At 41.5% G+C, this 24,992-nt stretch overlaps 6 protein-coding genes and 1 long non-coding RNA gene across 20 annotated transcripts; 3 read left to right on the top strand and 4 right to left on the bottom strand.

Annotated features, from left to right (window-relative positions):
- The first annotated feature begins 2 nt into the window (after positions 1-2).
- LOC105697142 (39S ribosomal protein L54, mitochondrial) lies at positions 3-850 on the top strand. The gene is made up of 2 exons (XM_012420200.1): positions 3-190; positions 399-850. Exons 1-2 carry the CDS (start codon positions 91-93, stop codon positions 698-700), a joined length of 402 nt encoding a protein of 133 aa, XP_012275623.1. The 5' UTR covers positions 3-90; the 3' UTR covers positions 701-850.
- LOC105697141 lies at positions 826-3,958 on the bottom strand. 4 transcript variants are annotated; one of them, XM_012420196.2, is made up of 5 exons: positions 3,432-3,958; positions 3,248-3,362; positions 2,980-3,167; positions 2,081-2,864; positions 826-1,955 (listed from the first exon to the last, which is right to left on the bottom strand). In XM_012420196.2, the coding sequence occupies exons 4-5, from the start codon at positions 2,174-2,176 to the stop codon at positions 924-926; spliced, it is 1,128 nt and encodes a 375-aa protein (XP_012275619.1). In that variant the 5' UTR covers positions 2,177-2,864; positions 2,980-3,167; positions 3,248-3,362; positions 3,432-3,958; the 3' UTR covers positions 826-923. The 4 variants fall into 4 exon arrangements, with proteins under 4 accessions (XP_012275619.1, XP_012275618.1, XP_012275620.1 ...); XM_012420195.2 differs by having other exon boundaries at positions 3,248-3,718; positions 3,786-3,958; XM_012420197.2 differs by having other exon boundaries at positions 3,248-3,708; positions 3,786-3,958.
- Positions 3,959-4,254: 296 nt separating this feature from the next.
- LOC105697101 (lysM and putative peptidoglycan-binding domain-containing protein 3) lies at positions 4,255-6,175 on the bottom strand. 6 transcript variants are annotated; one of them, XR_001103779.1, is made up of 4 exons: positions 5,785-6,103; positions 5,481-5,685; positions 4,573-5,408; positions 4,255-4,503 (listed from the first exon to the last, which is right to left on the bottom strand). XR_001103779.1 is itself a non-coding variant. In XM_012420124.1 (4 exons), exons 2-4 carry the CDS (start codon positions 5,832-5,834, stop codon positions 4,863-4,865), a joined length of 801 nt encoding a protein of 266 aa, XP_012275547.1. In that variant the 5' UTR covers positions 5,835-5,930; positions 6,120-6,175; the 3' UTR covers positions 4,255-4,862. The 6 variants fall into 6 exon arrangements, 5 of the variants coding, with proteins under 5 accessions (XP_012275547.1, XP_012275546.1, XP_012275548.1 ...); XM_012420124.1 differs by adding an exon at positions 6,120-6,175 and having other exon boundaries at positions 4,255-5,408; positions 5,785-5,930; XM_012420123.1 differs by adding an exon at positions 6,120-6,156 and having other exon boundaries at positions 4,255-5,408; positions 5,785-6,032.
- Positions 6,176-6,516: 341 nt separating this feature from the next.
- Positions 6,517-7,476, top strand: LOC105697127 (bolA-like protein 3). 2 transcript variants are annotated; one of them, XM_012420175.2, is made up of 4 exons: positions 6,517-6,798; positions 7,036-7,162; positions 7,238-7,326; positions 7,391-7,476. In XM_012420175.2, the coding sequence occupies exons 1-4, from the start codon at positions 6,742-6,744 to the stop codon at positions 7,451-7,453; spliced, it is 336 nt and encodes a 111-aa protein (XP_012275598.1). In that variant the 5' UTR covers positions 6,517-6,741; the 3' UTR covers positions 7,454-7,476. The 2 variants fall into 2 exon arrangements, with proteins under 2 accessions (XP_012275598.1, XP_023288484.1); XM_023432716.1 differs by having other exon boundaries at positions 6,988-7,162.
- A 354-nt stretch (positions 7,477-7,830) lies between these two features.
- Positions 7,831-8,969, bottom strand: LOC105697128. The gene is made up of 2 exons (XR_002762223.1): positions 8,800-8,969; positions 7,831-8,605 (listed from the first exon to the last, which is right to left on the bottom strand). It is a non-coding gene; the product is annotated as an uncharacterized LOC105697128 (long non-coding RNA).
- On the top strand, positions 8,931-11,337 carry LOC105697126. Its single transcript, XM_012420173.1, has 4 exons — positions 8,931-9,020; positions 9,098-9,280; positions 9,655-9,770; positions 10,468-11,337. Exons 2-4 carry the CDS (start codon positions 9,110-9,112, stop codon positions 10,823-10,825), a joined length of 645 nt encoding a protein of 214 aa, XP_012275596.1. The 5' UTR covers positions 8,931-9,020; positions 9,098-9,109; the 3' UTR covers positions 10,826-11,337.
- A 3,901-nt stretch (positions 11,338-15,238) lies between these two features.
- Positions 15,239-21,929, bottom strand: LOC105697124. Of its 5 annotated transcripts, XR_001103781.1 has the most exons (5): positions 21,787-21,929; positions 20,217-20,390; positions 18,319-18,484; positions 17,383-18,064; positions 15,239-17,256 (listed from the first exon to the last, which is right to left on the bottom strand). XR_001103781.1 is itself a non-coding variant. In XM_012420167.1 (4 exons), exons 1-4 carry the CDS (start codon positions 18,657-18,659, stop codon positions 17,238-17,240), a joined length of 645 nt encoding a protein of 214 aa, XP_012275590.1. In that variant the 5' UTR covers positions 18,660-19,144; the 3' UTR covers positions 15,239-17,237. The 5 variants fall into 5 exon arrangements, 2 of the variants coding, with proteins under 2 accessions (XP_012275590.1, XP_012275591.1); XR_001103782.1 differs by lacking the exons at positions 20,217-20,390; positions 21,787-21,929 and adding an exon at positions 18,561-19,144; XM_012420167.1 differs by lacking the exons at positions 20,217-20,390; positions 21,787-21,929 and having other exon boundaries at positions 17,383-17,536; positions 17,934-18,064; positions 18,319-19,144.
- Positions 21,930-24,992: the final 3,063 nt, after the last annotated feature.

Raw genomic sequence — 24,992 nt, 5'->3', positions numbered from 1 at the left:
AATCGGAACCAATATACCCCTCCCTTTCCTACGCGTTGGCTTCCCCCCCTGGTCTAAGATGGGACTTTGGGCTTCGTCCATATATTCGAGATGAATTTACTACCGATGTTTAGTTTACTCCAATTTCAAAGAAATTTATTAGCATTGCCGTTGCAGTATGGAAGGCAGTTTAGAGGTTACGCCGTAGAAGGTATGATAATTACATTATGTTGATATAACCTTAAAATATAATCTTAAAGTTCATCTAGTTTAGAGGTTATTTGTAGGCTAGTTGTAAATCGGCGATAGTTTATAAAAGGGATAAAAGTATATATCGAATTAGTCAAATTTAATATATTAGAAACATAACTTAGTTACAAGAGCTGCCGAATTAATGGGTATTTATTGGTCCATTTCAGCACCCTTCTTCGGTAAAAGTAAGAAAAAGAAAGGAGGCCCCGTGGGTGAAAAGAAAGAAATTCCTGTCGAGACAGATGTCTCAAAGTTATTAACGTTTGTTTGCGGAAGTAATATTTTAAAGGAAGGAAAGGATGTCGAGTTGAAACCGGACTCTGAATACCCTGACTGGTTGTGGACGATAAAAACGGGTCCGCTTCCACCACTTGAAGAAATGGATCCAGATAGTCTACAATATTGGAGGCGTGTGAGAAAATTGGCCATGGCACGTAATAATCAATTAGCAAAACTTAAGAAATTTTAATAAATATTTAATACAGCTTACTTGTTTTATGTATGCTATGATAACGTGAATTAATAATTATTTAGTAACAATGAATGGTACGACCCATTAAATTTGTAAAAAGATATAAAGATTGAAAGAATATATTCAAAGGGGCTAATCCTTCCAGAATATATTTTTATAACTTAAAATCTAAATAGCTAATACAACAGTTTCAAACTCGTGAGATAACGATTGATGCAAGTTAGTAATCTGTATTAAACCAAAACGACAGAGGAAGTAAGGCAGCGTATTCTTTTAAGTCCACATCTATTTCATTCGATGCGAGGCTGCAAGGAGTTTGTCGTAAGCCATTGACTGTTTGTGAGTATTGGTGGGAACACTCTACTTCATCTGTTTTTATTTTAACTACTTTTTGAGGCAATGAGTTTAATGCTTTCTTGTAATCTGAATAACGGTAACGTGGTTTCTGCCCTGCTTTGATGGTTTTTTCCATATTACTCTTATTTGAGTGATTGCGTAATACAGTGCTTTTCTTTGATTTTTCCTTTGGGTTTAATTGTCGATGTGACTTAGTAATATTTAATTGGATCGTTGGATCAGTCTGTGCATGACTTTTTCTTGAATCACTCGGAGTTAATTTCTTAGGCGTGCTTTTACGATTGGGTTTCTTTTTGCGACCTTTGCTTCGTTTTGTAGCAGAACTTATAGTTGGATCCTTATTTTTAGATGAAGGCTTCTGCTTCATTTTGTTCTTTTCTTTATTTCCTGCGGCATCGGCCTTACCTAATTCTGACATTATACATTCCTGCTCTTTTTTCTTCAAATCTGAGAATCTGAGAATCTTTGATACATTACATGCTTTGTAAGCAGGCGATGATGTATCGATTGAATTGTCATGTGTCTTGGACTTGTATGGTAAATTCACATATTGATAATTATCTGATTCCTTTTTTTTACCATAGTATTTCAAATTATCTTGGCTCATTGTATTTATTTCTGGATATTGTGATTGGACCAATTGTACATTTGGTGAAAGGTTCGAAGAATAAGTTCCAAACCGTCGAAACATTGAGTCGTTAGTATCATAATGGCTTTGATAGGTTTTTGAAGAATCGATAATGTCAACAGACGGTTCTACCTCAGAATCTGCAAAGTCTTTATAGCGAATATTTCGAGATCCTTCATGCCGATCATTGCTGGTCTTTGGCAAATGATACCAGTTTTCATTTCGTCGCAGTGGTTGCTTGTAAGTCCAGACTTGTACATTGGAAATCTTGAGGGAAAAAAATCATTCGTGATCATTTAAGAAACACGTTGTAATTGAATTTCATTTGGGGGTATAATTTATACCTAACCTAATCAAATTATTGGTAGCAAGTAACCGATTAAAAAACTTACCACGAGTAGAAACCATACAAGAGTAGGGTAATTGCAAAGAAACATTATTTCCTTCTGTGAAACCTTTCCCAGTGAACAATTCTTTATAAGTGCCATTCGACTGGTTCGAAGGCAAGAGTGCTGATTTTAGGATCCATTAACAGGAATTGCTAATAGGGGGCTAATGATTTCTTCGGAACGCTTGCAATCATAGTTGGGACTTAATCAGCTTCGATCTGCTCCAGATTTATCAACATGACGCTTTAATTATTCTTTAATTAATGTATGTCATATAATAGTGAACGATTTTTTGGTAAATTGTTTAAAATCATTGAATAGATGCACCACTTACACCGTGCAGTTTACATTTCACTAATAAAACACAAGGAACAGCATAAATAATAATGCGGAGCAACAGATTGACTGTTTATTAATATTTATAAACTGTATATTCTTTTACAGTGTCCATAAATTATTTTATGCTCTATCGAGTCAGGTTTTAGATTCAATCGCATGAATGTCTGAATGATAGGCTTTCGAACCTTTCCCACCTGTATTGGATATTCTGGTATTACTAGATTTTTCCTGTATCTTCTTTTCCAGTTTGAATTGGCTTGGTTTCTTGAAGCATCGTTCCCTCGCTGACTTTTTTAAATAATACTCCTTATTCACTGATTTCTTTGGCATCGCATGCTTTACATTCTTCGTTGCTTTTGCATAATTGCTCTTATGACTCGGCGTACCTGAACTTGTGCCGGAGGGTCTTATTGTACTTAGAGAAGATCTTCTTCTGCGGAACCAAGGTCTGATATGGAAGAAAAATTTGTTCTAATTTAAAATATACTTCTTTACTAAAATATACTACTAAAATATACTTAGGTCAAATTAGTATGAATTTAAAGCGTTACCAGGGTACGTACCGATTTTGAAAAATCTCTTCAGGCTTGTCTTTGATATCATCGATATATTCATTAGTTTTAGAAGATCCTCTGATATCGTGCAAATTATTTGTTACGTCTCCATTCTCCCAATTAACATCGGCTTTCCTTTGGACAGGGTGGACACGTTTCACTCGATGCCATTTAACTGGAGTGTTTATGTTTGTTACCTTAAAAAATAAAAATTAGGAAAACATAACGCATAATGGTGAGCTGTTATATTTTTACTTTCAAATTATTAAGTACTCACCGAAGTGACGAAGCCAATATATAACATTAACAGGGTAACGCAGTTCATTTTGCAGCCACTCTTTACACCTAATGTCGCGAGAATTTTTCACTCCACTTCTTTATAGTTTTCATTGCTAAGGGGAGAAAAATATTGTTAAACAGATTAACAACGAACAATGGAGTGCGTATACAAATTTGTTTACCTTTGGAGCGGAAACAATGATGGAAACTTAAGTTGGTGTAATTTTGAAATACTCAGCTGATTAAGTGCCTGCGTAACATGATTTCTAAACTCAGATTATGTGAATTAAGCGGTACAAGAGTTTTTCTACTATATTTTGCAGAACGTGTTAATTGTTTTATCTAGTTGGAGAATTGGCTCTTCGTAGTAACGTGAAGTATTTCATTGCGATGCCTTTATTCCTGGGTTTTAATATTACTGCGATGAGATTATTCGAAGCAGCTGATCTGTGGCTTTATCTACAAATTACTAAAACCATTATAATTACTACAGTATGAATAGTTCTAGTATACATATATTATTTCTGTGTAATTACCATCAAGAGAAGTAATACTATGATGAAAACACGATTTGCCATGCTGCAGAATTGGAATTAAATTCTGTAGAATGGTAATTTACACCGTTAAAGACTTTGAATGAATGAAGACTTGTGTACGAGCAAAAGTGGCTCCGATAGAAGTGCTAATTTCACTTTACTACTTTCCCAGGTAAGCATTATCATTAATGGATCGTAAAATTGTGCTTGATAATGTTAATTAACATTCCTCGAGATGGTAAGTGCTGCCTTGTAAACGATTAAGCCTTGTCTAGAATGCCACGTAAGATCGAAGCACTTTTTTAGGCACCAGAGAAGATTAATTTAATTAACTATAACTTCAATTAAATTTTAATCCAACAGAAATAAGATTAGATGGATGCTAATTGAAATTGAAATCTCTTTAAAAGCATCCGATAACAGAGGAGGTCCAATTTGATACGTAGAAGAATAAAAAACACTATATTAATTAAATATTGAAAAATATATTTCTCAATACGATTGTCAATACATTGTCCGCCGTATAAAAACTCCCATAATTGATTCACAGTGATGGATATATATATATTTAAAAAACTGTGAAAATATTGGAAGTTTGAACGAACCGAACACTGAAAGATCTTTGCCACATTTTTCACTTAAAGGGGCAAAAAAAGTACGAAGATTATTCGGCTGGGTGTGTTCTTTGCATCAGACTTTCAACTAAGTGTTCAACATGCTGCAAACATGAAAATATCTTATACTTTCGTTCATAATTAACTAAATGAAAATATAAGTTTGTACTAACATTAGTTGAATCTCGTCGTTTCGCCTGCAACTAATTGCATGCTGTTTAAAATTTCTGTAAACGCTAAACCAAGGCATCGAGCCACTTGAAACACGCAGGATAATTAATTAGCTGCTGTCAGCTAAACAATGTAAACATAATAATTATCTCCTAAATGATTCCTTCTCCTTATAAGTTAGTCGTTTGTACAAAAGTACATTAGCATCTACGTTATCACAAATTTTTCGCAGTACGAGGAAGAATATGTTTTCACGCGCATTCATCTAATTCGTAGGTTCAACATTGTTACGTTAATGTCCCGAAGTGACAGGGTGCTTAGGATATTCAGCTAAGTAGAGGATGTATATTATAGGCCCTGCAAAGCCTAAGAGTAAGGAAACTCCCAAAAGCTGAGCCCAGGATAATCCCCAATCTGCTCCGGAACACTTAAACGTATCCACAATTCGAGACTGTCCCGTAGTAGTAGAATGATCTCTCTCGAGTAACCGGTCGTTCTCCGTTTCTTCAGCCATTTCTAAAGAGCCATTTGTAAATAACGACAAAGGCTCGCACGTGGAGTTTAAAATAATGTCATTAATGTCATTAATGTTGTTAAATCCCATTCGCGATGTCGACGGTGTTGCAGGAGAAGCTAACAAGTTTATAATTTGTTCTTCCCTTTGTTCACTCGTTCGGTTGTCTTCGTCATCCTTCACGACTTTATTCTCTGTTGTATTTGGATTCTGACTTAACGTCTCTGTCAGAATTGAGAAAGGTTGAACAGGAACTTTAATCAAACGATGGGCATATATCTCATTTTCCTTGTGAATCTTATTAATCCTTTTTAATTCAGATATCTGCGTGGACAGAAATCAGTGCCAAGTTAACTTGTCAAGCCATTCAAAGTCAAGTTCAAGTTTCTTTCTTACCGTGCATCTGTATCTCAGAGCTAAAGCTTGCAACGTGTCATTGGGATTAATGACAACGTTAATAACTTCCACCTTCCTTGGAGAGGACCGAACTGCCATACGTGGCTGAAGCGGGATTTCATCTCCACTGCCTTCGTCTTCCGAGTATAAGAGCACGTAATGTGGAGAGCCTTCCCGTTGTCCATTCCGCTGGTGCACGATCTGTCTGGAAGCGTTGGATTTATCTTGGAACGATTGACAATGTACAGGATAAGGGATTAAAGGACAGAATCGACTCCTCTTCACAGTACTTGAAGAAATTTACCTCGTCACCTTCTGGAGATCATTTGGACCGCTGAATGATTTCTTTCGCATCTTACTGGTCTACGATGAGAGAGTTTCATAAATCTGAAGAATAATCAGCAACTGTCATCGAAGAAATTGGACCCCTTCCTCTTAATCCCTAAAAATCTGCAACGTCAAACGATAAACAGAGGCGACACGGGGAGACATCTTGACAAATTTTATCACAGATTGTTTAAATTTCGCATCTTGTTACGCAGTCCGAAAAAACTGCAACGATAAAAGAAAAGCCACTATTGCATACGTACACTTGCACTGATTTGCACTGATTTGCACACTGACTGACAAATTGCATACCTGAGAGATGAGAATAGCCACGGTTCGTATTATTGCGCGATGCTGCCCTCTTGGTTGTGAATCAAAAAACTCGGTAGTGTTTCGAGACAATTACATTTTAAAGATGGTTGGGAGATTGCTCACAGGCAAGGTCACGTGATTCCGTCCTGTGCTGCCCTGTCGCACCCTGGTAGTCGGTGCGGGCGGCTAACGTACATATTTGCCACCCTCAGTGGCGGCGCAATGTCTAAACAGAGATATCTCTGGTCTAAAACAGGTGGCAAGTGCATTAGCCGACCGCTTCCTCCACCAGGGGACAGCACAAGACCGATCGCGCGACCCTACCCGTAAGCAATCTCCCAACTCATCTCTATGTATGCTAGAATATGTTTTTACGTTCATGACTAAAGGCGGCATAAGACATTTTCTGCTATTGCATTGAAATATTTTTATGATGAACTGTTAATATTGTAGCACATACCGGCAACTTAAGATAATCTCAAAAGGTTTCAATGTGGTTCAATGCTAATGTCATTTGTTTACAATAAGAGTTGTCATTAAACGAATACGAAGCCTTCCAGAATAAGAGCTAATCGAAATTCATATTCGAGAATACAGTCGAAGGTTATAAACAAAAACCGCAATGAGCATTTCAGCTAAATTCGGTATTATCAGAACGTCAAATTTTCGTAGCATATCGGTAAGCAAAAATGGTCTAGTTTTTAAATCTATTCATTTACTATCAGTACAGTATGCTCGAGTGAATACACTTGTATCGGTTGGTAGAATTACGGAGGTAACGTGTGTTCTTTTCTTTACGTTCACTTGGCTTTTCTTCATTTGACTCTTTGGCACTTAGAGCACGTATTAAAAATATTCTCTTAAACAGCCAAATGATAGCAACATCGGGAGGATGAATAAAACGAAAGTGTTGCAGCTTCTATCACGGGTATGGAGTGGACCGAATGGAGCCGTGGGAGGTAAACAAGCGGAACAGAAAATGTTGGAGATCTTGAGGAACAAATTTCCAAACGCACAAGTAATCGAGGTCACCGATGTATCCGGTACATATACATTTTAATACATCTTTAAATAAACATAACTGTACCGTTTGAGTTCTAATTAATTTTTTATTCTAGGGGGCTGTGGAGCAATGTTCGAGGTGAACGTTACTGCTCCAGAATTCCAAGGTCTGAGTACCATTAAACAACATCGAATTATTAATGAGGTAACGTTGTGATAAATATATTTCTTTGAATATAATATCAACTTACTATTAATTTCTGTTACAGGCACTAAAAAATGAAATAAAAGACATGCATGGAATACGTATACATACGAGTATACCTGAATAAAGGGAAAATGAATTTTAATATAATACCTATGTACTAATTTTGTTAGTGTTAATATAAAATATTTATACAAAGTTGTTATATTTCCCCACCTCTGAGCATTTCTAACGTGCACAACAAATTCTATTATATTTCAAGGTGATTTTAATGAGTCAAAATTGTTTTCTTTATTTTTAGATGTTCGTCCAAGACGCACGATGATGTTGATTGTTTTGAATGATCATCGAATGACCTGGTGCATTGTCAACGTCGAATGAATTAATAAGCTCACGGAATTAAGATATTATTTATCTGATCGCTGCATCAAACGTTCTTGCAAAGGACTCGATATCTTTCACGGACACACAATTGTATTGTACGCGAAATTCCACTAGATCTGATAATGATAATTGTTTTCTTATTCAACACATCTTTCTGTTAAATTAGAACATTCGCAAAATGTATAGCAATAATAATTCTGTTAGGGAATACTTAAATATTATAAAATGTCAAATGTAGAGGAAAATTCCGAGTAACCCGTTTTAATATGTTTATTATTTCCCAATGCCTCGTTTCCAAAAATATATGGAATAATAGCTGCACTGAACACCTGCCGTTTGGGTAATTAAACTGACTAAATTGTCATTGATGGAATGTGTCAGCGCCTCGAAAATTATTCCACCTCATTTTGGTAATGAAATTAGGATGAAGCGCGTTAATTACCCATTAACTTGGAAATTATGATCATCAAACACATCTGGACGAAATAATTCGCTGTCCAGGACCGCTATTACGGAGGGCAGATGTGGTAAATACTTTCCATCTGTATTTACAATTAGACAGCCTCGTCGGAAGCCGTTTTCACGTACAATTTTGCAACACGTCTCTTTGCCCATTATTATTCTTATAAAATTTTTTCAGCTTCACTATTTTCCCTCCAAGATTAAATTTCATCCCGCTCCGCGACAGCCCAGAAAGTAAAGCGTGATCTTGGTGCAAGACTCATCTCAGCTTCAAAGCCCAACGAGTGAATGAATAGCTCATCAACCATCATCATTACTTATCAATAACCATTATTGAGGATATTTTCAAGCATAATCGGCGATACCATTTGTGATGGGGAAAAAGCAAGTCTCACTCCCAGGATATCAAAACCACTGGCACGGTCTTCGGGTACTGGAAACATAGAGGCCATTTAACAATTGCCATTGATAAACGTCAAGGAAAATGTGTGCAAATATTATCCGGGCCTTCCGAAAGAATGACTGGATCGAAAATTGATCAATGAACCGAATATCACGACTACATTGCGCGTGTTCGCAGGTAGAGAGTCAACAAAGCTCGCACGAGAAACGTTTACGAGAACCGACCTTTTTAGTATTGACAAAACCATCTCTCCGCACATGAAGCGTAAAGTCCCACTCGGTCGTCATCTCGCCAACATGCGATGATGTAAGTTCTAAGATAAATTCGATAATGTGATAAGTCAACCGAGGTCTTATCAAGATGGACATTTATATAAAAGTAAGTCCTCGGAAAGTCAAAGGCACTCTTTAAGGTTCCTCCAGGAGTATCGGCGTCCTAGCTGAGGGTAGGAGGGGTCCATTAGAATAAATCAATTAACCTGCCCGATAGTTTAGGTCTTAATTACCAAATTTCGATTTTTAGTCGGAAATCAAGATGAAGTATTCGAGGGGGTGTACCCTTCTCCTCCTGGTGACTGTCGGCCTTGTCGAAGTCTATGGTCATGGGATGTTGATGAATCCCGTAAACAGAGGCAGTGCATGGAGATTAGGCTTCGATACTCCCACCAACTGGAATGACAACGAAAATTACTGTGGTGGATTCTCGGTAAGACTTCGTTAAATGTGCCCATAATTATGAAAGTGGTCTAAGTCAAAATTAAAAAAAAAAATGAGTTTATCGGTTATTTCACGCCATATTATTTCAAACGAAATTAATTCAATGTGATTTCGAAACAAAAAATATATGACTTAGACCACTTTCATAATTATGGGCACAAATGACGACACATTAATATCAACGCCTCTTCGTCGGATGCGTAAAATGAAATATTCCTTTAGTTTTTTTTTTTACCACGAAACGCGCGATAAACGGCCTCAAATTCACTTTAAGTCGGACTAAGAACACTCCGTATTCGTTTTAAATCATAAACTTTTTCTCTGTTATTTGATATTAATTTTAATTGTCATTCATTGTTGCAGACCCAATGGGACACAAACGACGGAAAGTGCGGAGAGTGCGGAGATAGCTATTCGTTGAGACGACCCAGACCTAATGAGAACGGTGGAGTATATGGAACAGGCACAATTGTTGCACGGTAAGTAATCTCCATTTTGACAAAAGATAAAAAACCCATGACAGGAAATAGGCAATTTCATATCCCCGATACTAACGAGCACTCTTTGTTAGTCACGTCCTCATACTAGAAGGAACGTTAGTAATTCTATATGATATCAATAAATTGCAGGAAAAGGATAACGTCATTCCAGAATGCAAATTTTTTTAACCCGCTGAATGACCTAACCGTTAACGGATTCTTTGGATTAACGATAACGCGATTAAAATCCCGATAATGGACGATAATACGCTTTTTGTTTACTGGACCACTCAACTGTCGGTCGATTCTTTGAATTAACGATAATACGATTAAAATTCCCATTGCTGATCGTGCCAATAAAGATTACCAAGCTTGGCGAAGATCGTGAAAGTTGCCATAATTGTCGCGATAAAAATGATCTATTTCCCCCACCGCGAATTAATTTAATCGGAATTTTTCTTATAAATCTATAAACCCTACGTTAAATAACATCACTGTTGTGGATACTATAGCAATAATTATCACTTTGTCCCTAATCTCAACGCCATAGAAATGATTCATTATTCGCGGTCTGACCTGTACAGACCGATTAACTATATTCACCATGGGGAATATTTTTTCCTAGATTTACGTGGTACTATGTAGTATTACTAGAATAGCAGTGAATACTACTAATAACGCGTTTTAATTTTAATAGCTATCAGCCGGGTCAACATATTCCGGTATCCGTTAAGCTGAGCGCCTCCCACGCCGGATACTTCAAGTTCTCCCTGTGTCCTCTTCGCTCGGAAACCGACTTGGAGACCGAAGAGTGTTTCGAGAAACATCCCCTGAGATTGGTCGATGGATCGGAGGTCTACAAAGTGACGAGACATGGAGCGGGTTACCACAACACCACCCTGGTATTACCACCTGGACTTACGTGCAAGCACTGCGTCCTGAGATGGAATTACCGCACCGGAAATAGCTGGGGCATCTGCGAGGACGGGCATGGCGCCATGGGATGTGGACCACAGGAGACCTTCAGGACCTGCTCCGACATCTCGATAGCCTAAACCCAAAGAACGTTGATTAGACTCTAGAAATATTCGAACTCCTAGAGGTCTATAGCTGACCATCCATTCGGCGATCTTCCTATTGGAAGATCACGCCTTCCAACTCGTCGCATCTCACCGACACCGACTGCTGGATATATTTCGAATCTGTTTTCCTTTCTCTCTTTTAATAGATCTCTTTTACCTACCGGATTGTTACAATAAAGGTTATTTAACCGTTTGAGTACCAAAGGTTTTTATAAAAAAACACGGTCGAAGAAAGCCGAGCAGCGCAATAGCGCTTTCTGAATGGGATGCGAAAAGACCCAACCGACGCGATGGCGCTCCTTTTATTCGGCGTAGAAAAAGATTCGTCTGAAAATCCGTCTGGAAAATCGAGCGCGTTTCGTTAGATCGTGTGTGACTGGTCAATTGTCGTTCAAATGCACTGGGTTTTTTCGACGTGAAATCTGAAGGGCGCGAAAGCGGCGCGTGGGACTCAAACGGTTAAAATGAAAACCAACTGGAAGGGTCTCTGGTGGAGGTTTCTCGAACGAAAGGGAAGTCGCGGAGGGAACTCCGAGCCCTACCCTAGTACATACCTCTCAGGACCAGGGATAGAATCCAAGGCACGAGGGTGTTTAAAACCCCGAATCGCATTTCTAGACCCATCGACAATTGAAATCCATCCCCAAGGTCCTCTATATCTTCGTTTACCCGTAAAAGAAAAATGTTAAGGTGAAGTGAAATGCCTACGTTCCCGACGTTGGTCTTTATATCGACAGCTGTGTCGAATTATATTGGGTATTGTACCAAATGGCATACTCCACCTGTCGTTTTCGTACAATAATTATAAAGAAATCGAAGTAAAACTCCAGAAATCCTCTGGATCCATGCTTTCTGGAGCCCTAATTGACTGCAGAGGGACCCCCTGCGCCATCTGTGATTTCCACGTCAATTAAATCTTCACTCCGGACCTCGTATTACCATCGTTTTGGCATACAAGCGCATACAACACTTTTTTAGCCTTTATCCCGTTCAAATGCGAGTTCATCGATTACCAGAGTGTTCTAAATTGTCCTGACCCTTTCGATTCTCATATCCGAGTCTTCGATAATTATACATTGATCGAAATATTGCCTGACGCCATTTTGATTCCGTTCCGGGCTGAGTTAAAAAATTGAAAAAAAAAGAAAATCCAAATTTTTAATCCATCAGGACAATTCTTAGATGATCAGGAGTGATTTGTCAAAGTTTCGAACAGTTTGGTCTGATACCCTTTAAAAAAGTGCTGTATTCAAATCGACTGATTTGAAGGATGTTTCACTTCCCCTGGAAGGCCCCGAGCGCCCTGGCGCATGCGCGCCGCTCGGGCGGGATTCGTGTTCGGGTGGTCCGAGTCACCCGGTATGCCGAGCCCGTAGCAAGGTGAGCGTAGAGAAGAATTCCCTAAGCCTGCAGGAGAGGAGGAACGAAAGGCACCGTGGCAGAGGTAGAGGTCCCGCTCACCGCGGCACTTCACCTCAAGACGCCGTGAGGACGGGAGGTTGGACGGTGCGGGGAACCGCGCGGAACCGAACGTACCATATATCCCGGGTAAACGGTGCCTATATATATATACACATCCGCGAGTACGTATACACTCACCCGTGCCGGAAAAGTGAGGGGAGTGAACTCACCCCGAGTTAACGGGGAGGCGAGTTCGGACCGGTTCGGCTCGGCGGTGCGCGCGCAGCGTCTCCAGGCCCGCGCCTTATTTCGGGCGGCGCGGCCGACAGGAGAGGCCGCCAAGACACCGCGTCCCGTTTGCCGAGCGGCGGCGAGGCCCGGAGAAGCATGCGGTAGGATGCGGGCCCAGGGAAGATGGTTTCTACTCGCGGTGGCGGGACTCTGCGCCCTGAGAGGTGTCGCCTCCTTCGCCGCCGGGGACCCCGCGGGAAGGACCTCCGCCGCGACCGGTGAGTCGCCGATTGCGCGCCACGCCACCCCGCGCTATTTCCACGCCACGCCACGCCACGCAGCGGCGCGCTGGGATAAAGGAATCCCGATCTCTCCGCGCACCGAGAGGGAGAGAGGGAGAGAGAGAGACGCGCGGCCTGAAATTCCCGAGTCCCTCTTTTAACGCCGCGTCGACCTCGACGACCGATCCCTTGAATAGCCGTTTCGTTTCTTATTTTTCTTCTTTTTCTTTTTTTTTTTTTTTCTAACATCGAACTCACCGGGTGAGACCAGATCTCGCGAGGGGCTTATGACGTTCGTCAAATTTTAATGTCGACGTGGATAAAAGAAAATTGGTAAGGGATGACTTTTTTATTCCCGGAGGATGGATCTTATGGCTGTGTGAACCTGGAATCCAAGTTGAGGCACAAACTAAATTAACAGGCTTATTGGATGTTCTGTGATGTAGACGGCTGTGTCATGTTGAGTTTTGTTTGTGGCATTGTTTTTTTTTTTTTTGCAGTGACCGATAAGATAAACAAATTATGAAATCGTGGAAATTCGGATTTTTCGACTCTGATGGGTTCTCTGATGTTAAGGAAATTCAGAGCCTCCCAAAACCTCGAAAACGTTAAAATGGTCATTTTTGGATGTTTATTTATTTTGTAATAGCTCTGGTTTTTCTAAAAGAAAAAGATGGCACAAACATTTACACCATAGAAACGTTCCAATAAGCCTGTTAATTTTGCTTGTGCCTCAAACTGGATTCCAGGTTCACACAGCCGGATCGAAGTTTCAAATGATTCGGTGCATCTGTTTTTGTAAATATTTTGGCGTTTTGATATATATATAGATTGACCCTTTCATATCACCTTAATATCATCGATTCGAAGATTTCGATAAGGAGGACAATGGCTATTCGGTCTTGCTAGTCTTTCGTACAAAAATGGGGTCTTGGTTCTAGTCTAAGATAGATGAAATAAAATTATTCTGGAACAAAATGGAAATCTCGCGAACATCGTGTTCCCCCTTAGGGCCTTTATAACCACGTGGTGAAGCTTCAAATGATTAGGTGCATCCGTTTCTATAAACATTTTGGGGTTTTGATATATATAGATTGACCCTTTCATATCACCTTAATATCGTCGATAAGAAGGACAAAGTCTTGCTAGTCTTTCGTTCGAATTTCTCGTTGCAACCTGCCACAGTACGAGCAAATTACAAGTATCCTCTTTCGCTCTCTCCCTTTCTTTCTCTTGATCGTTCCTCTACATACGGACTGCGGGAAAACGTCTCAAATAACCCGCAATGGGTGCACCTGATTTCCTGTCGGAAGGGTCACCTCGTAAATCTAACCGAGCCTCACAGAGATGTAGATTCCCCTTAAACTCCGTCGAGTTTCATGAGCTGTAACTGAAATTGAACTTTCTACAATCGGTGCCTTTCGATTCGGCGACAGTAAGTGCCTTAAGTTACTGCCAAGTCGAAAGTTAGCGAAGGAATACGTAATGCGCGGTCTCGTTATTCCGGAGCATTACTTACGAGCTCGAAAGTAAATAGGCGCGACATTTTATGGGACCTATATAATTTCCCCACCCATAATTACCGAAAATATCTAAGAAGTTCATGTGTCATCCTGAAATTTGTTGCCGCTCACAGCGGATAAAAATCATTGTCAAATGATTTACTGCACATCTTTATAGAGGAGATTTCGAAATCTCGGAAGTAATTCCAATTCTTATCGTCTAAATCCATGAAAAGTGCGTAGAGTAGCGTATGTAACTCGTGCGATAGTTTCAATCCTATAAGTAGGTTCTAAACACACCAATTGCGAGCGTGTGGGAGGGATTTCTCGTGAGTGGAGAACTGGGACGAATCATTGTTTCGGGATATCTCGTGCGTCCTCGAGTTCCCGCGCTTTAATCGCCCTCGTTAATCCGCCCGATGGTCAGGAGGAAGGGAATTAATTTCAGGAGATCCGTCGTGAATTAGCTGCGAAGTATTACGAGGGAAACGCGCTCCGACTATCCTGTAAAATTTGGAAAGCTTCGATAAGCCAACAGTCCCCGAAATTCCGCTAAACATTTATATTGATGGGTTTTGGGTTGATGCATAAGTCATTGCGAGAAAAAATTTCTCTTCAAAATAACATATAACATTATGTTAATACATTTAATTTCTGCGCGCAATTTTATATTTGAAAAAAATGCGCAATTTTATATTTGAAAAAATGCGCAATTTTATATTTGAAAAAATGCGCAATGACTTATGCATCAACCCAATAAATCCTCTAACGATTCGACGCAGTCTCTCAAATATATTGTTCTTAAGATTTGTTAAATTACTTAATGACGTTAGGGTTCTCGAAGAGACCCTTTCGTTAATAGTTTCCTGCGCGAGGCGGCCAGGAGGGAGACAGGTGATCGGGGCAAACAGTCTAACGTGTAATACGTATGTTTAATCGATATTGCAAGGATGTCTTAAGTCAGGTCGACGGTATTCCTATTAAATTCGTTGCACATTCGTTGGCCATTTCCCTCGTAATTTGACTCCATCGAGAGAAGTTACCTCATTAACATCAGCAAGGCGAGAGCGTTCGCCTCGCCTCGTCTTGCAGCATCGCGACTCTCTCCCTCCAGCAACAATTACCAAAGCAGTTCTTATTCTAGCATCGGTACCGTGTAAAGCTCCTATAAAGAGTCTACTTACAATATACCACAGCCCATGCGCAAAGGGTTAACTAAATATAATAAATGATCTCCCATTATTGATCGGAAAGTGGTATAAACTCTGGGGAGGTTTGCAAAAGATAAGTAGGAATTTCCGCCTTGTCGTACGTAAAGATAGGGATGATTACGAGAGTAGAACTCGGGGTGGGATCGATATGGAGATAAAATCCCAAATTGATATAAGATAATCTTTCCTTCACCCCTTTCACCCTTTTCTTGCTATTCGGATGTTGCTTCGTATATTATACCAACGAGGTGACATATCGTCATTGTCATCGGGCTTTTTCGGATCCTTATCGAATCCTTATATTATAACTCTCACCGGTAGTAGTCGCCGTCGCCGCTAGGCGGTGGTGCAATCGGGAATTACCGATGAAACGAAACCGGGTTACCCCCTGTCCGTCCTTCGGCGTACATACTTGGAAAAGAAACGGGCCTACCTACATCCTGCCGAGCGAGCGAAGTTACGCGGATCTCTACGAGAGAACGAGGTCCACCGATCGGGAATACCATTTCTCGCCAGTTTTATTGCCGACCTAGGAGGTAACGTCGCGCCTCCGCGGCGCCATTTTCGAAAATCCCCGCGAGAGAAATATCCTTTATGTACAATGTGTACGCTGCAGGACTTGTATAATTAAATCCGGCATGTATTCTCCACCCTGAGACGCGTTTCGGATTAAAGGGTAGATATTAGGTAGAGTTTCCGATTTCGTTTCCTACGCTATCATACGTCCATGCCTTTGTAACGCGTAGATAGAAACGCGTGATGTGTATTAGAAAGAAACTTCCTTTTTTTTTCCTTTCTCGCCGTTTTTAACACCACCCTGAGGAGTATCTACACCGAAGTACAACTCATCAAGGAGGTCGAATTACCGATGTAACGGTCTTAAATATAAATTCGATAACTAATCGGCATAATGCCTCGGAGCGAGCCACGTAAAAAGTGTCTTCGCGGTCCCCTTAGAGAATTAAATTATTGGCTATTATCGTAACAAAATGGCGACGCGCTTATCCAGCTCGTCGTTTTGGAATACAAATCTGCGACCTTAAGTGATAATTCACAGTTTTAACGGCGACTAGATTGAAATTCGATCTACACCCTGGCAAAAGAAAGGATTAATCGAAGCAATTATCTCTTTGAATGGTCCCACGGAAATATATTCTGAATCCATGGATGAATTCCAATGAAGAAACGTCGCGTTAGATTCAGTCGATTTCACCCGAGTCGGGATTTAAATTGCTTCCTTTACCAGCGCAGTTATCGTTATCGTTATTTCAAATTCTTGAAGAAAGAGAATAATTTCAAATTATTGTAAGGCTCGTTCGTTGGTGCACCCTTAGCGAAGTCTGCCATTTGAATCTCAAGTACAGTGGCGGATATGAATGCCTCCCCTGCAGATGCGGCATTGCCTGTGCAGGATGGGAGGGCATTGATGTCTCCCAGTGTACGACTTGCAGCGTGCACGGTGAAGCGTTGAGCTGGCCCGAAGTCAGGTATCGTTAACCGGCGAATCTCCCGAGTTGTTACGGATACGCACACCGGCCTTGCTTCGGAACGAGCGCTGATTTGACTTAAGTGCGCGTAACCGAACGGTTACATGTATACGCTGTACAGAGGAGATTGAACCCCGCAACCGGCGTACATATCTCGCCAGGAGATTCTCTTCTTCGCGAGCTAGGAATTCCCGCATGCGCGAGAGAGGTTAAGGCTCCCGATGACGCCACCAACGCGGAACCTTTAGGAGAACTGGCTTTTTTCCCACGCTTTACCGCCCATCATCGGCGCTAAAACAAAAAAGATAAACAACTTACGCGCTATCCGGTGCGTCCATAGACCACGGATATTACAGATACCCAGCATTAATATCGAGAATAATTCCAGAGAAAAGAGAAGGAAACGGTGCCGCGTACCTGAATCGGGATCCCGAGTATCTGGAGAACATGTTAACTTTATGGGAAGGTTGTCTTCTTGAAATGCAGAAAGAAAAAAACATCTTCGGGGATGGATGCTCCAAATGGGTGATTTGTCCCCGTTTATTATATTTCTTCTTCCTCGCCGTGCTCCCTGCAACAGAAAAGAGAACGGTCACTGGAACGGCACGCCGCCATATTGGAATCTTCGTGTGTACAAATACGAGCTCGCGTTTAGGTATTAATAATAAACGGGCAGCCTCTAGGGCGGGATCTTCTTCTTTCTGGGGTAACAATGGGGCTTTTGCGGGGTTTTCGATCCTTGGAAAGGGCGTATACACCCTTTGTTAGAAGGATTGGAGAAAGAGATGTGGTGGAGGTCGAGGAACTCGGCCCTTCCGAGAGCGACGCGGCGGACGTTCCACTCGATTGCGATCTCGAGATGGCCGACTCGAGGCCGCACATAACCCGGATATTTCTCCGATCCCGTTCACGTGCTCCCAAATGGAGGTGAAATCGCAATTCGAGGGACCCTGGGGAAGAACTTTCACCGCGAGTCTCGCCACCTCCTAGGTCACGAAGGACCGGCCGGATGACGCGGAGATTTCGGGGAAGACGACCCACGTCGTCCTCTCGATGATAAGCGACCCTGCACCTTGATATCGTCGTGGAAACGGCTGAGCTAAAAGAAAAGAAACTTATTGTCATTCCGCTTTCCATTGTTTCTACTTCGGGATTAATTGACGACACCCGATCGCTGTGTTAAAGGTATCATTACACCTTTATCGATTCTCGATTCTTGGGAGAAGATTTCCGAGGAAAGTCGTCTTTAATGTCGTATCACCAGTGGAAAAGAAAATGCTCATTGTACCGGAAAAGTACTTCTTTGAATACTACCAGGGAGATATTTCGTTAATGCAAATAATAGATATTTACCTTAAATAAAATCGAGGGAACTCAGTGCGATGTCTCTTTGGCCAAGTAATTGTTCTCAGAACTGGAATTAGATTTCTTTGCTGCTGTTCAATGTATTTTTTTCCTTTTCTCTGCCAGTGTAGGTTGATAGGTTCCTTCAATAATTTCATAAAGTTCGACGATAGGTCTGAAAGAAAAATCGGAAGTCGATAGTGAAAGCACCGAGTCGTTCTTCGGGGATACGTAGAACGTGACGCGAGTACCGTGGCCAATTGTACATCGTAATTATTCGTCAGCCCGATACGTTTCCCCTGAAACGGAAGCCTGATTTCCTCTACGTCGGAGACCTCGAAAAGTATCATTAAAATTTCTATACATTTCCGGAATGGATTTCAAAGTCAGCCGGTAATGACTCTTCCGTATGTCTGACCACTTTCACCCTGTTCTCCTGAGCAGAACTACTAAGAAAGCTTTACTACCTCGGAGCCATTTTTCTGTAGGGAAAAAAAAAGAAAAGAAAATAAGAAACCCTAGGAAGTGTACCACCGTCCCAGTGTATAGCATTGGAACGAATTGCCGCAAAAATGCCGCTCTCAAATGAGGCTTATCTATCCGCTATCAAACGGCGACATTAAAGGACAATGGACCGTTTAATTAACATGGACAGACCCGAGTTTCACTTTTACGTTAACCCTCTGCACCAGAACGTCGCGTTCAATTTTCCTGACCAAGATGAAAAGTCCATGTCCCTGTCTAAAAGTGCCATTTCATACTTTCATTTGTGCCCATAATTATGAAAGTGGTCTAAGTCATATATTTTTTGTTTCGAAATTACATTGAATTAATTTCGTTTGAAATAATATGGCGTGAAATAACTGATAAACTCATTTTTTTTTTTTTAATTTTGACTTAGACCACTTTCATAATTACGGGCACATTTAATTTACCAAGGTACAGAATTTCTTCCTAGAGGAATTCTCATTTTTTATCCACAGGCAAGATCAATGCTCAGATTTGGAACTAGAGGCCATTTTTGGTACACACTTCTTGTAGGAATGATTTCAGGGTCCTTCTGTGAGAAATATATAATGTAGGCGTTACAAAATATATTAACAATAGGTTCATTAAGCGCGATACTGCCATCGGATGTTTTACCGTTTCATGGTTCCGATATTCGGTATGACTCTCTTGGGAACATCGCGTCATCTTGACTTTTTGCATCTCGACGACTCATTTCGAGTATAAGGAAACTAAGAGACCGTTAGATCCCCGGAAACCGACCAGTCTGGTTTTCTCCCGATTTCGTAGCGACTCACCTCACGAAAGGCGAAGGAATTCGCACAGACTACGGTAACGCGAAGCATCGACGGCATTTAATGATCGGGGTTTCCTTTCGACGGGAAATCATGCAAGTAACGCCTATTCCACCGCTTAGCGGTACTCGAGATCCGCCATCTTGGAAAAGNACCTCACGAAAGGCGAAGGAATTCGCACAGACTACGGTAACGCGAAGCATCGACGGCATTTAATGATCGGGGTTTCCTTTCGACGGGAAATCATGCAAGTAACGCCTATTCCACCGCTTAGCGGTACTCGAGATCCGCCATCTTGGAAAAGTTGAAATTTCGAAACGGAAAGGAGAAACGTAACGATAAGTAACGCAGGGCCGTTTCCTCTAATGAGATTCATGTCCCATTTCTTCATTTATTAATAAACGGTCCGTGGAATTCCGATACCATTTAAAGTTTGCGGCCAACCGAACCGCAAGGCGGAATAATGCAACCGGTAAATCACATCTCTAACAAAGACCGTAATTCCTTCCCTACTTGAGAAACTGCGGAGATCCTTACTAAATTACTGAGCAGAAAAGGTAGCCATTTTGCTCTCAATTTTTTTAAATTCGTCATTTTCACCAGTACCGATGCAGGCGGTATTCGTAAAGGGAATTCCTGGGAATCGATCTCGCTGTACTTTCGGAAATGGCACTGTTGCTTTCGACGATCTAGTCCTTTTTGTGGAGGTCCGTCGAGTTTGTAAATCGTCCAGGAAATAGCCTCAAGGTCCCTTGGTCCTCCGTTCCTCCGGCCCCATACCTGAGACGAGAATATAATGTCAAGGCCCATGCAAATTTAACATTCGCAATTTACATCATCATTCCAAACCTGTATAATTTGTACGGGAAGATCGCGCTATCCAGGCAGAGCAGTGCGTTATATTAAAATATTCCCGATATATGTATTAAAATTGACGGTACGCCATCTTGAACGGTGCGACGCGCCGAAGCGTCGCCGGAGGCTTCGAATCATCCGAAGTCACCTCGACTCGATTCCCGTTCCATCGTCGCGTCCACATTTACGAGACGAGAACGAGATCGCCCGAAGGTTTCGTCCCGGATTCTTTCCTCTTGGTCCAGGTAACGTAACTCCTCTCCTCGCTCCGAAATTCCACCGGTTATTCCTACCCTTGACCTCGATCCCGGCATTACGAACGGGAATACCCGGATAGCCGACGAGCGATGATTATTCGGGATACTCGACCGCATAATTATCCCTCGTCGTGGCGACGAGGGACAATTGAAATGCCCATTGGCCTTCGATCACTCCGAGTACCTTATGCGGAGTACCTTTTCTAAATTTTTCGCTAGGAACCTGGAATTTTTGAATCCTGTACGCCGAGCTCGAGGACTCCTCGATGTACGAGCATGAACCATGAACCAATTAAGGTGAAGTGAAACCCCCCTAAAATCAGTCGACTCGAATAAGACACTTTTTCTTAAGGGCATTGGTATATTAGTATACCTGTCCGAAACTTTTACACGTGACTCATGAGCACCTAGGAATTACCCCGAGTCCTTCAAAATTAGGACTTTTTAAAGAATCTTTTTAACTCAGCCCAGACCAGAACCAAAGTGACGAGCTTTCATATTTTTCGATCGATATCCAATTACTGCAACCTCTATGAGAAAGGAAAGTGCCATGCCAATTGTCACGACAATTTAGAACACTCTGGCAATCGAGAAACTCGCATTTGAACGGGGTAAAGGCAAAGAAAAGTGTCTTTTCCGCTGGTATGCTAAAACGACGGTAATGCGAGGTCCCGGAGTGAAAATTTAGTTGACGCGAAAGTCACAGATGGCGCCGGGGGTCCCTCTGTGGTGAATTAGGGCCTCAGGAACCACGAGTCCAGGGGATTTCTGGATTTTCATTTGGATTTATTTATAATTATTGCACGAAAACGACAGGTGGAGTATGTGATTTAGTACCGATACCCAATTTAACTCGACACGGCTGTCAATATAAAAAATAACGTCGACGACGTGGGTAGTTAGAATCTTTTTTACCGACGTCGATCAAGTACCTGTTTCACTTCACCTTAATTCGTGAAGGCGGTAAATAGGAGAACCACCTGTACACCCAACACTGCACTAGAGCCACGTCCTCTCCATTTCTATAAGGCACACCAGTAGTCTCGTGGCACGATTCTACTTACGTTAATGGGAAGGAGGTTTGCAAATCCCGGAAGGAATTCCCCCCGAGAGGCCACCTGAATTCCGTAAGGGAACCGCTGGAAAATAAACGTCGGCCTTCACGTGCGGATTCCGCAGTAACTCGATCTTCCGTTCCGTAAGGAAAGAGAGGACGAGCCGTAATGGCGATAAGCCCACCGAATCGCTTCTGGAGCGACACGCGTCTCTTGCAATCTGCCGCATACTTGTCAAACTGTTTACGGTTAATGGCCACGATGGAATGCCTCGCTTTGATTACGCGAGATACTTACGTTACGGTTAGCGACTGCCGACACTCTTGGTAAAGAAACAAAGGAAGCCAGCCTAACCGAACGAATCCCCGACTTCCTCTATACCAACGAGTTTCTCGCTCGGATGTATTTGCCGCGAAACTCTACCGAGTTTCTTGATAGAATCGACGACGTTCGCCGGGAGAATTTATTTAAAAAAATCCCCTCTCGAGATTATTGCAATATTTACTAGAGATGATCAAGAAATATCTGCACTTTGCATAGGCGAGATACGCCACTTTTATTTATTAATTATCGCGCAGGTAAATTGAAAGTAGGAAAGGAAATGAATTGTTTTTCTTCTTTTTTTTTTCTACGCATTCGTGATCTAACGATGTTGGAGTCGTTGAACAAAGTCAGTTTTGTTCGTGAAATTCGAGCGATAACACGTGTCTCGTTTAATCAGCCGTTCTTAACGCGTATTGTCGTGAAAAACTGCCGCCTCTTGTCTTCTGGTGATTTGTTGTTAAATCGACGTTAAAACGCCATTAATCGTTAAGAACTTTAGGACGTGTGAAGATTAACAACAATCGGCACGTGGTGGAATCAATCGCTCGATAACACAGCCTCCTTTATTCACCCCGAACCGAGATCTCAAGTGACATTAGCATCGTGACAATAAGCCGAGACTCTCTTTGACGTCAATTGTATTGTTAAACGTCAGAGAAACGGCATTATCGGCATGAAAATTCCCGCAGAAGGACGGAGTTAACACGAAATCGTGAAAAAATCTCCCGCCCGACAAACTAAGAGACTCCGAAGAATATTTCGCCAGACGCATATTGCATTGTACACTGGGAGACATCAATGCCCTCCCATCCTGCACAGGCGATGTCGTACCTGCAGGGCAGGCATTCATGTCCACAATGTACACTGGGAGACATCAATGCCCTCCCATCCTGCACAGGCGATGTCGTCTCTGCAGGGGAGGCATTCATCTCCGCCATTGTACCCCAGGACTAACAATGACCAAATGAATGTTTAAGCTCTTTATTTTTCTGCAAGGAATAATCCTCTGGATCCAAAGACACCATCCTTGGGATGAATATCTGCATGAAGGGGAATTTTTTGGGGGTTAACTAATATTCGACTTCCAGTAAATAGCGAAATCGTTAAAGATCGCAGCCGATTAATCGAACGCGGTTTCAGGAGGCGCGTTAAGCTGTGAAACCTCATACAATGGAGTGTTTGTTCAGCCGCAGGTATTTCTCCATCGATAACAACTTATCGGCGTCACGTGTTGAAAAATCAGGTGCGTAAAGCTGGCACCCCCACCTTTACAAAATTCAAATTTCTTTGTCTTAACATTTTGTGCTCTTTATGTGCTAATTATGTGCTACATTCGCAAATTTTGTGCTAGCTCGGTTTTTGGAAAAAAATTCAATTTTTCTGTGGGGGTGCTGGGTACTAATAAAGCTAGCACCCCCACCATTAAAAAATGTGTTCAAATAATCAAAAATAGGTAAAAACTTATCAGCAAATTATGTGCTCTCCGAAAATCATATTCATAAATTAAAATTTCCACCCTTAAGTTCGAAAAACCACCCCCATTCAGAAATCCACAAGAGGTAACTACCCGATGGCGTGGAGAAAATTGAAACTTCTTATACTTAAATTACTCCCAGAATTATGTGCTTTCCGAATATCGTAGCGCCGAATTTTGTGCTCAACCCCCAAGGTCCCAAACCCCCCCCATTAAAAATTTCACAAGAGGTAACTACCCGATGGCATGGAAAAAATTGAGACTTTATATACTTCAATTACTCCCAGCATTATGTGCTATCAGAATATCATAGCGCCGAATTTTGTGCTCAACCCCCAAGGTTCCAAACCCACCCCCATCAAAGAATCCACAAGAGGTAACTACCCGATGGCGTGGAGAAAATGGAAACTTCTCATACATAAATTACTCCCAGAATTATGTGCTTTTCGAATATCGTAGCGCCGAATTTTGTGCTCAACCCCCAATGTCCCAAACCCACCCCCATTAAAAATTTCACAAGAGGTAACTACCCGATGGCATGGAAAAAATTGAAACTTTATATACTTAAATTACTCCCAGCATTATGTGCTATTAGGATATCATAGCGCCGAATTTTGTGCTCAACCCCCAAGGTTCCAACCCCACCCCAATCAAAAATTCCACAAGAGGTAACTACCCGATGGCGTGGAGAAAATTGAAACTTTATATACTTAAATCACTCTCAGAATTATGTGCTATTCGAACATCATAGCGTCGAATTTTGTGCTCAACCCCCAAGGTCCCAAACCCACCCCCATCAAAAAGTCCACAAGGGGTAACCACCTGATGGCGTGGAGAAAATTGAAACTTTATATACTTAAATTACTCCCAGAATTATGTGCTTTCCGAATATCGTAGCGTCGAATTTTGTGCTCAACCCCCAAGGTCCCAAACCCACCCCCATCAAAAATTCCACAAGAGGTAACTACCCGATGGCGTGGAGAAAATTGAAACTTTATATACTTAAATTACTCCCAGAATTATGTGCTTTCCGAATATCGTAGCGTCGAATTTTGTGCTCAACCCCCAAGGTCCCAAACCCACCCCCATCAAAAAGTATACAAGGGGTAACTACCCGATGGCGAGGAGAAAATTGAAACTTCTCATACATAAATTACTCCCAGAATTATGTGCTTTCCGAATATCGTAGCGCCGAATTTTGTGCTCAACCCCCAAGGTCCCAAACCCACCCCCATTAAAAATTCCACAAGAGGTAACTACCCGATGGCGAGGAGAAAATTGAAACTTTATATACTTAAATTACTCCCAGAATTATGTGCTATCCGAATATCATCGCATCGAATTTTGTGCTCGATCCCCAAGGTTTCAAACCCACCCCTATCAAAAATTCCACAAGAGGTAACTACCCGATGGCGTG

This window comes from Orussus abietinus, unplaced genomic scaffold, assembly GCF_000612105.2.
Source record: "Orussus abietinus isolate OABI.00-Male unplaced genomic scaffold, Oabi_2.0 scaffold415, whole genome shotgun sequence".
NCBI classification, from domain to species: domain Eukaryota; kingdom Metazoa; phylum Arthropoda; class Insecta; order Hymenoptera; family Orussidae; genus Orussus; species Orussus abietinus.
This window is presented reverse-complemented; position numbering and strand designations above follow the sequence as displayed.

Excerpts from the sequence above, each read along its gene's own strand:
- LOC105697126 (XM_012420173.1), top strand. The coding sequence starts at position 9,110 with ATGAAGTATTCGAGGGGGTGTACCCTTCTCCTCCTGGTGACTGTCGGC. Across the intron at positions 9,281-9,654 it reads ATTACTGTGGTGGATTCTCG|ACCCAATGGGACACAAACGA; the intron begins GTAAGACTTCGT and ends TCATTGTTGCAG. Across the intron at positions 9,771-10,467 it reads ACAGGCACAATTGTTGCACG|CTATCAGCCGGGTCAACATA; the intron begins GTAAGTAATCTC and ends TAATTTTAATAG.
- LOC105697124 (XM_012420167.1), bottom strand. The coding sequence starts at position 18,659 with ATGATACTTTTCGAGGTCTCCGACGTAGAGGAAATCAGGCTTCCGTTT. Across the intron at positions 18,065-18,318 it reads TTCCCTCGATTTTATTTAAG|CTCAGCCGTTTCCACGACGA; the intron begins GTAAATATCTAT and ends CTTTTCTTTTAG. Across the intron at positions 17,537-17,933 it reads AGGAGGTGGCGAGACTCGCG|GGAGCACGGCGAGGAAGAAG; the intron begins GTGAAAGTTCTT and ends TTTCTGTTGCAG.
- LOC105697101 (XM_012420124.1), bottom strand. The coding sequence starts at position 5,834 with ATGCGAAAGAAATCATTCAGCGGTCCAAATGATCTCCAGAAGGTGACG. Across the intron at positions 5,686-5,784 it reads GATCTCCAGAAGGTGACGAG|ACAGATCGTGCACCAGCGGA; the intron begins GTAAATTTCTTC and ends CAACGCTTCCAG. Across the intron at positions 5,409-5,480 it reads CTCTGAGATACAGATGCACG|ATATCTGAATTAAAAAGGAT; the intron begins GTAAGAAAGAAA and ends CTGTCCACGCAG.
- LOC105697127 (XM_023432716.1), top strand. The coding sequence starts at position 6,742 with ATGAGCATTTCAGCTAAATTCGGTATTATCAGAACGTCAAATTTTCGT. Across the intron at positions 7,163-7,237 it reads CGAGGTCACCGATGTATCCG|GGGGCTGTGGAGCAATGTTC; the intron begins GTACATATACAT and ends TTTTTATTCTAG. Across the intron at positions 7,327-7,390 it reads AACATCGAATTATTAATGAG|GCACTAAAAAATGAAATAAA; the intron begins GTAACGTTGTGA and ends TTTCTGTTACAG.
- LOC105697141 (XM_012420196.2), bottom strand. The coding sequence starts at position 2,176 with ATGGCACTTATAAAGAATTGTTCACTGGGAAAGGTTTCACAGAAGGAA. Across the intron at positions 1,956-2,080 it reads TTGTATGGTTTCTACTCGTG|ATTTCCAATGTACAAGTCTG; the intron begins GTAAGTTTTTTA and ends TTTTCCCTCAAG.
- LOC105697142 (XM_012420200.1), top strand. The coding sequence starts at position 91 with ATGAATTTACTACCGATGTTTAGTTTACTCCAATTTCAAAGAAATTTA. Across the intron at positions 191-398 it reads TAGAGGTTACGCCGTAGAAG|CACCCTTCTTCGGTAAAAGT; the intron begins GTATGATAATTA and ends GGTCCATTTCAG.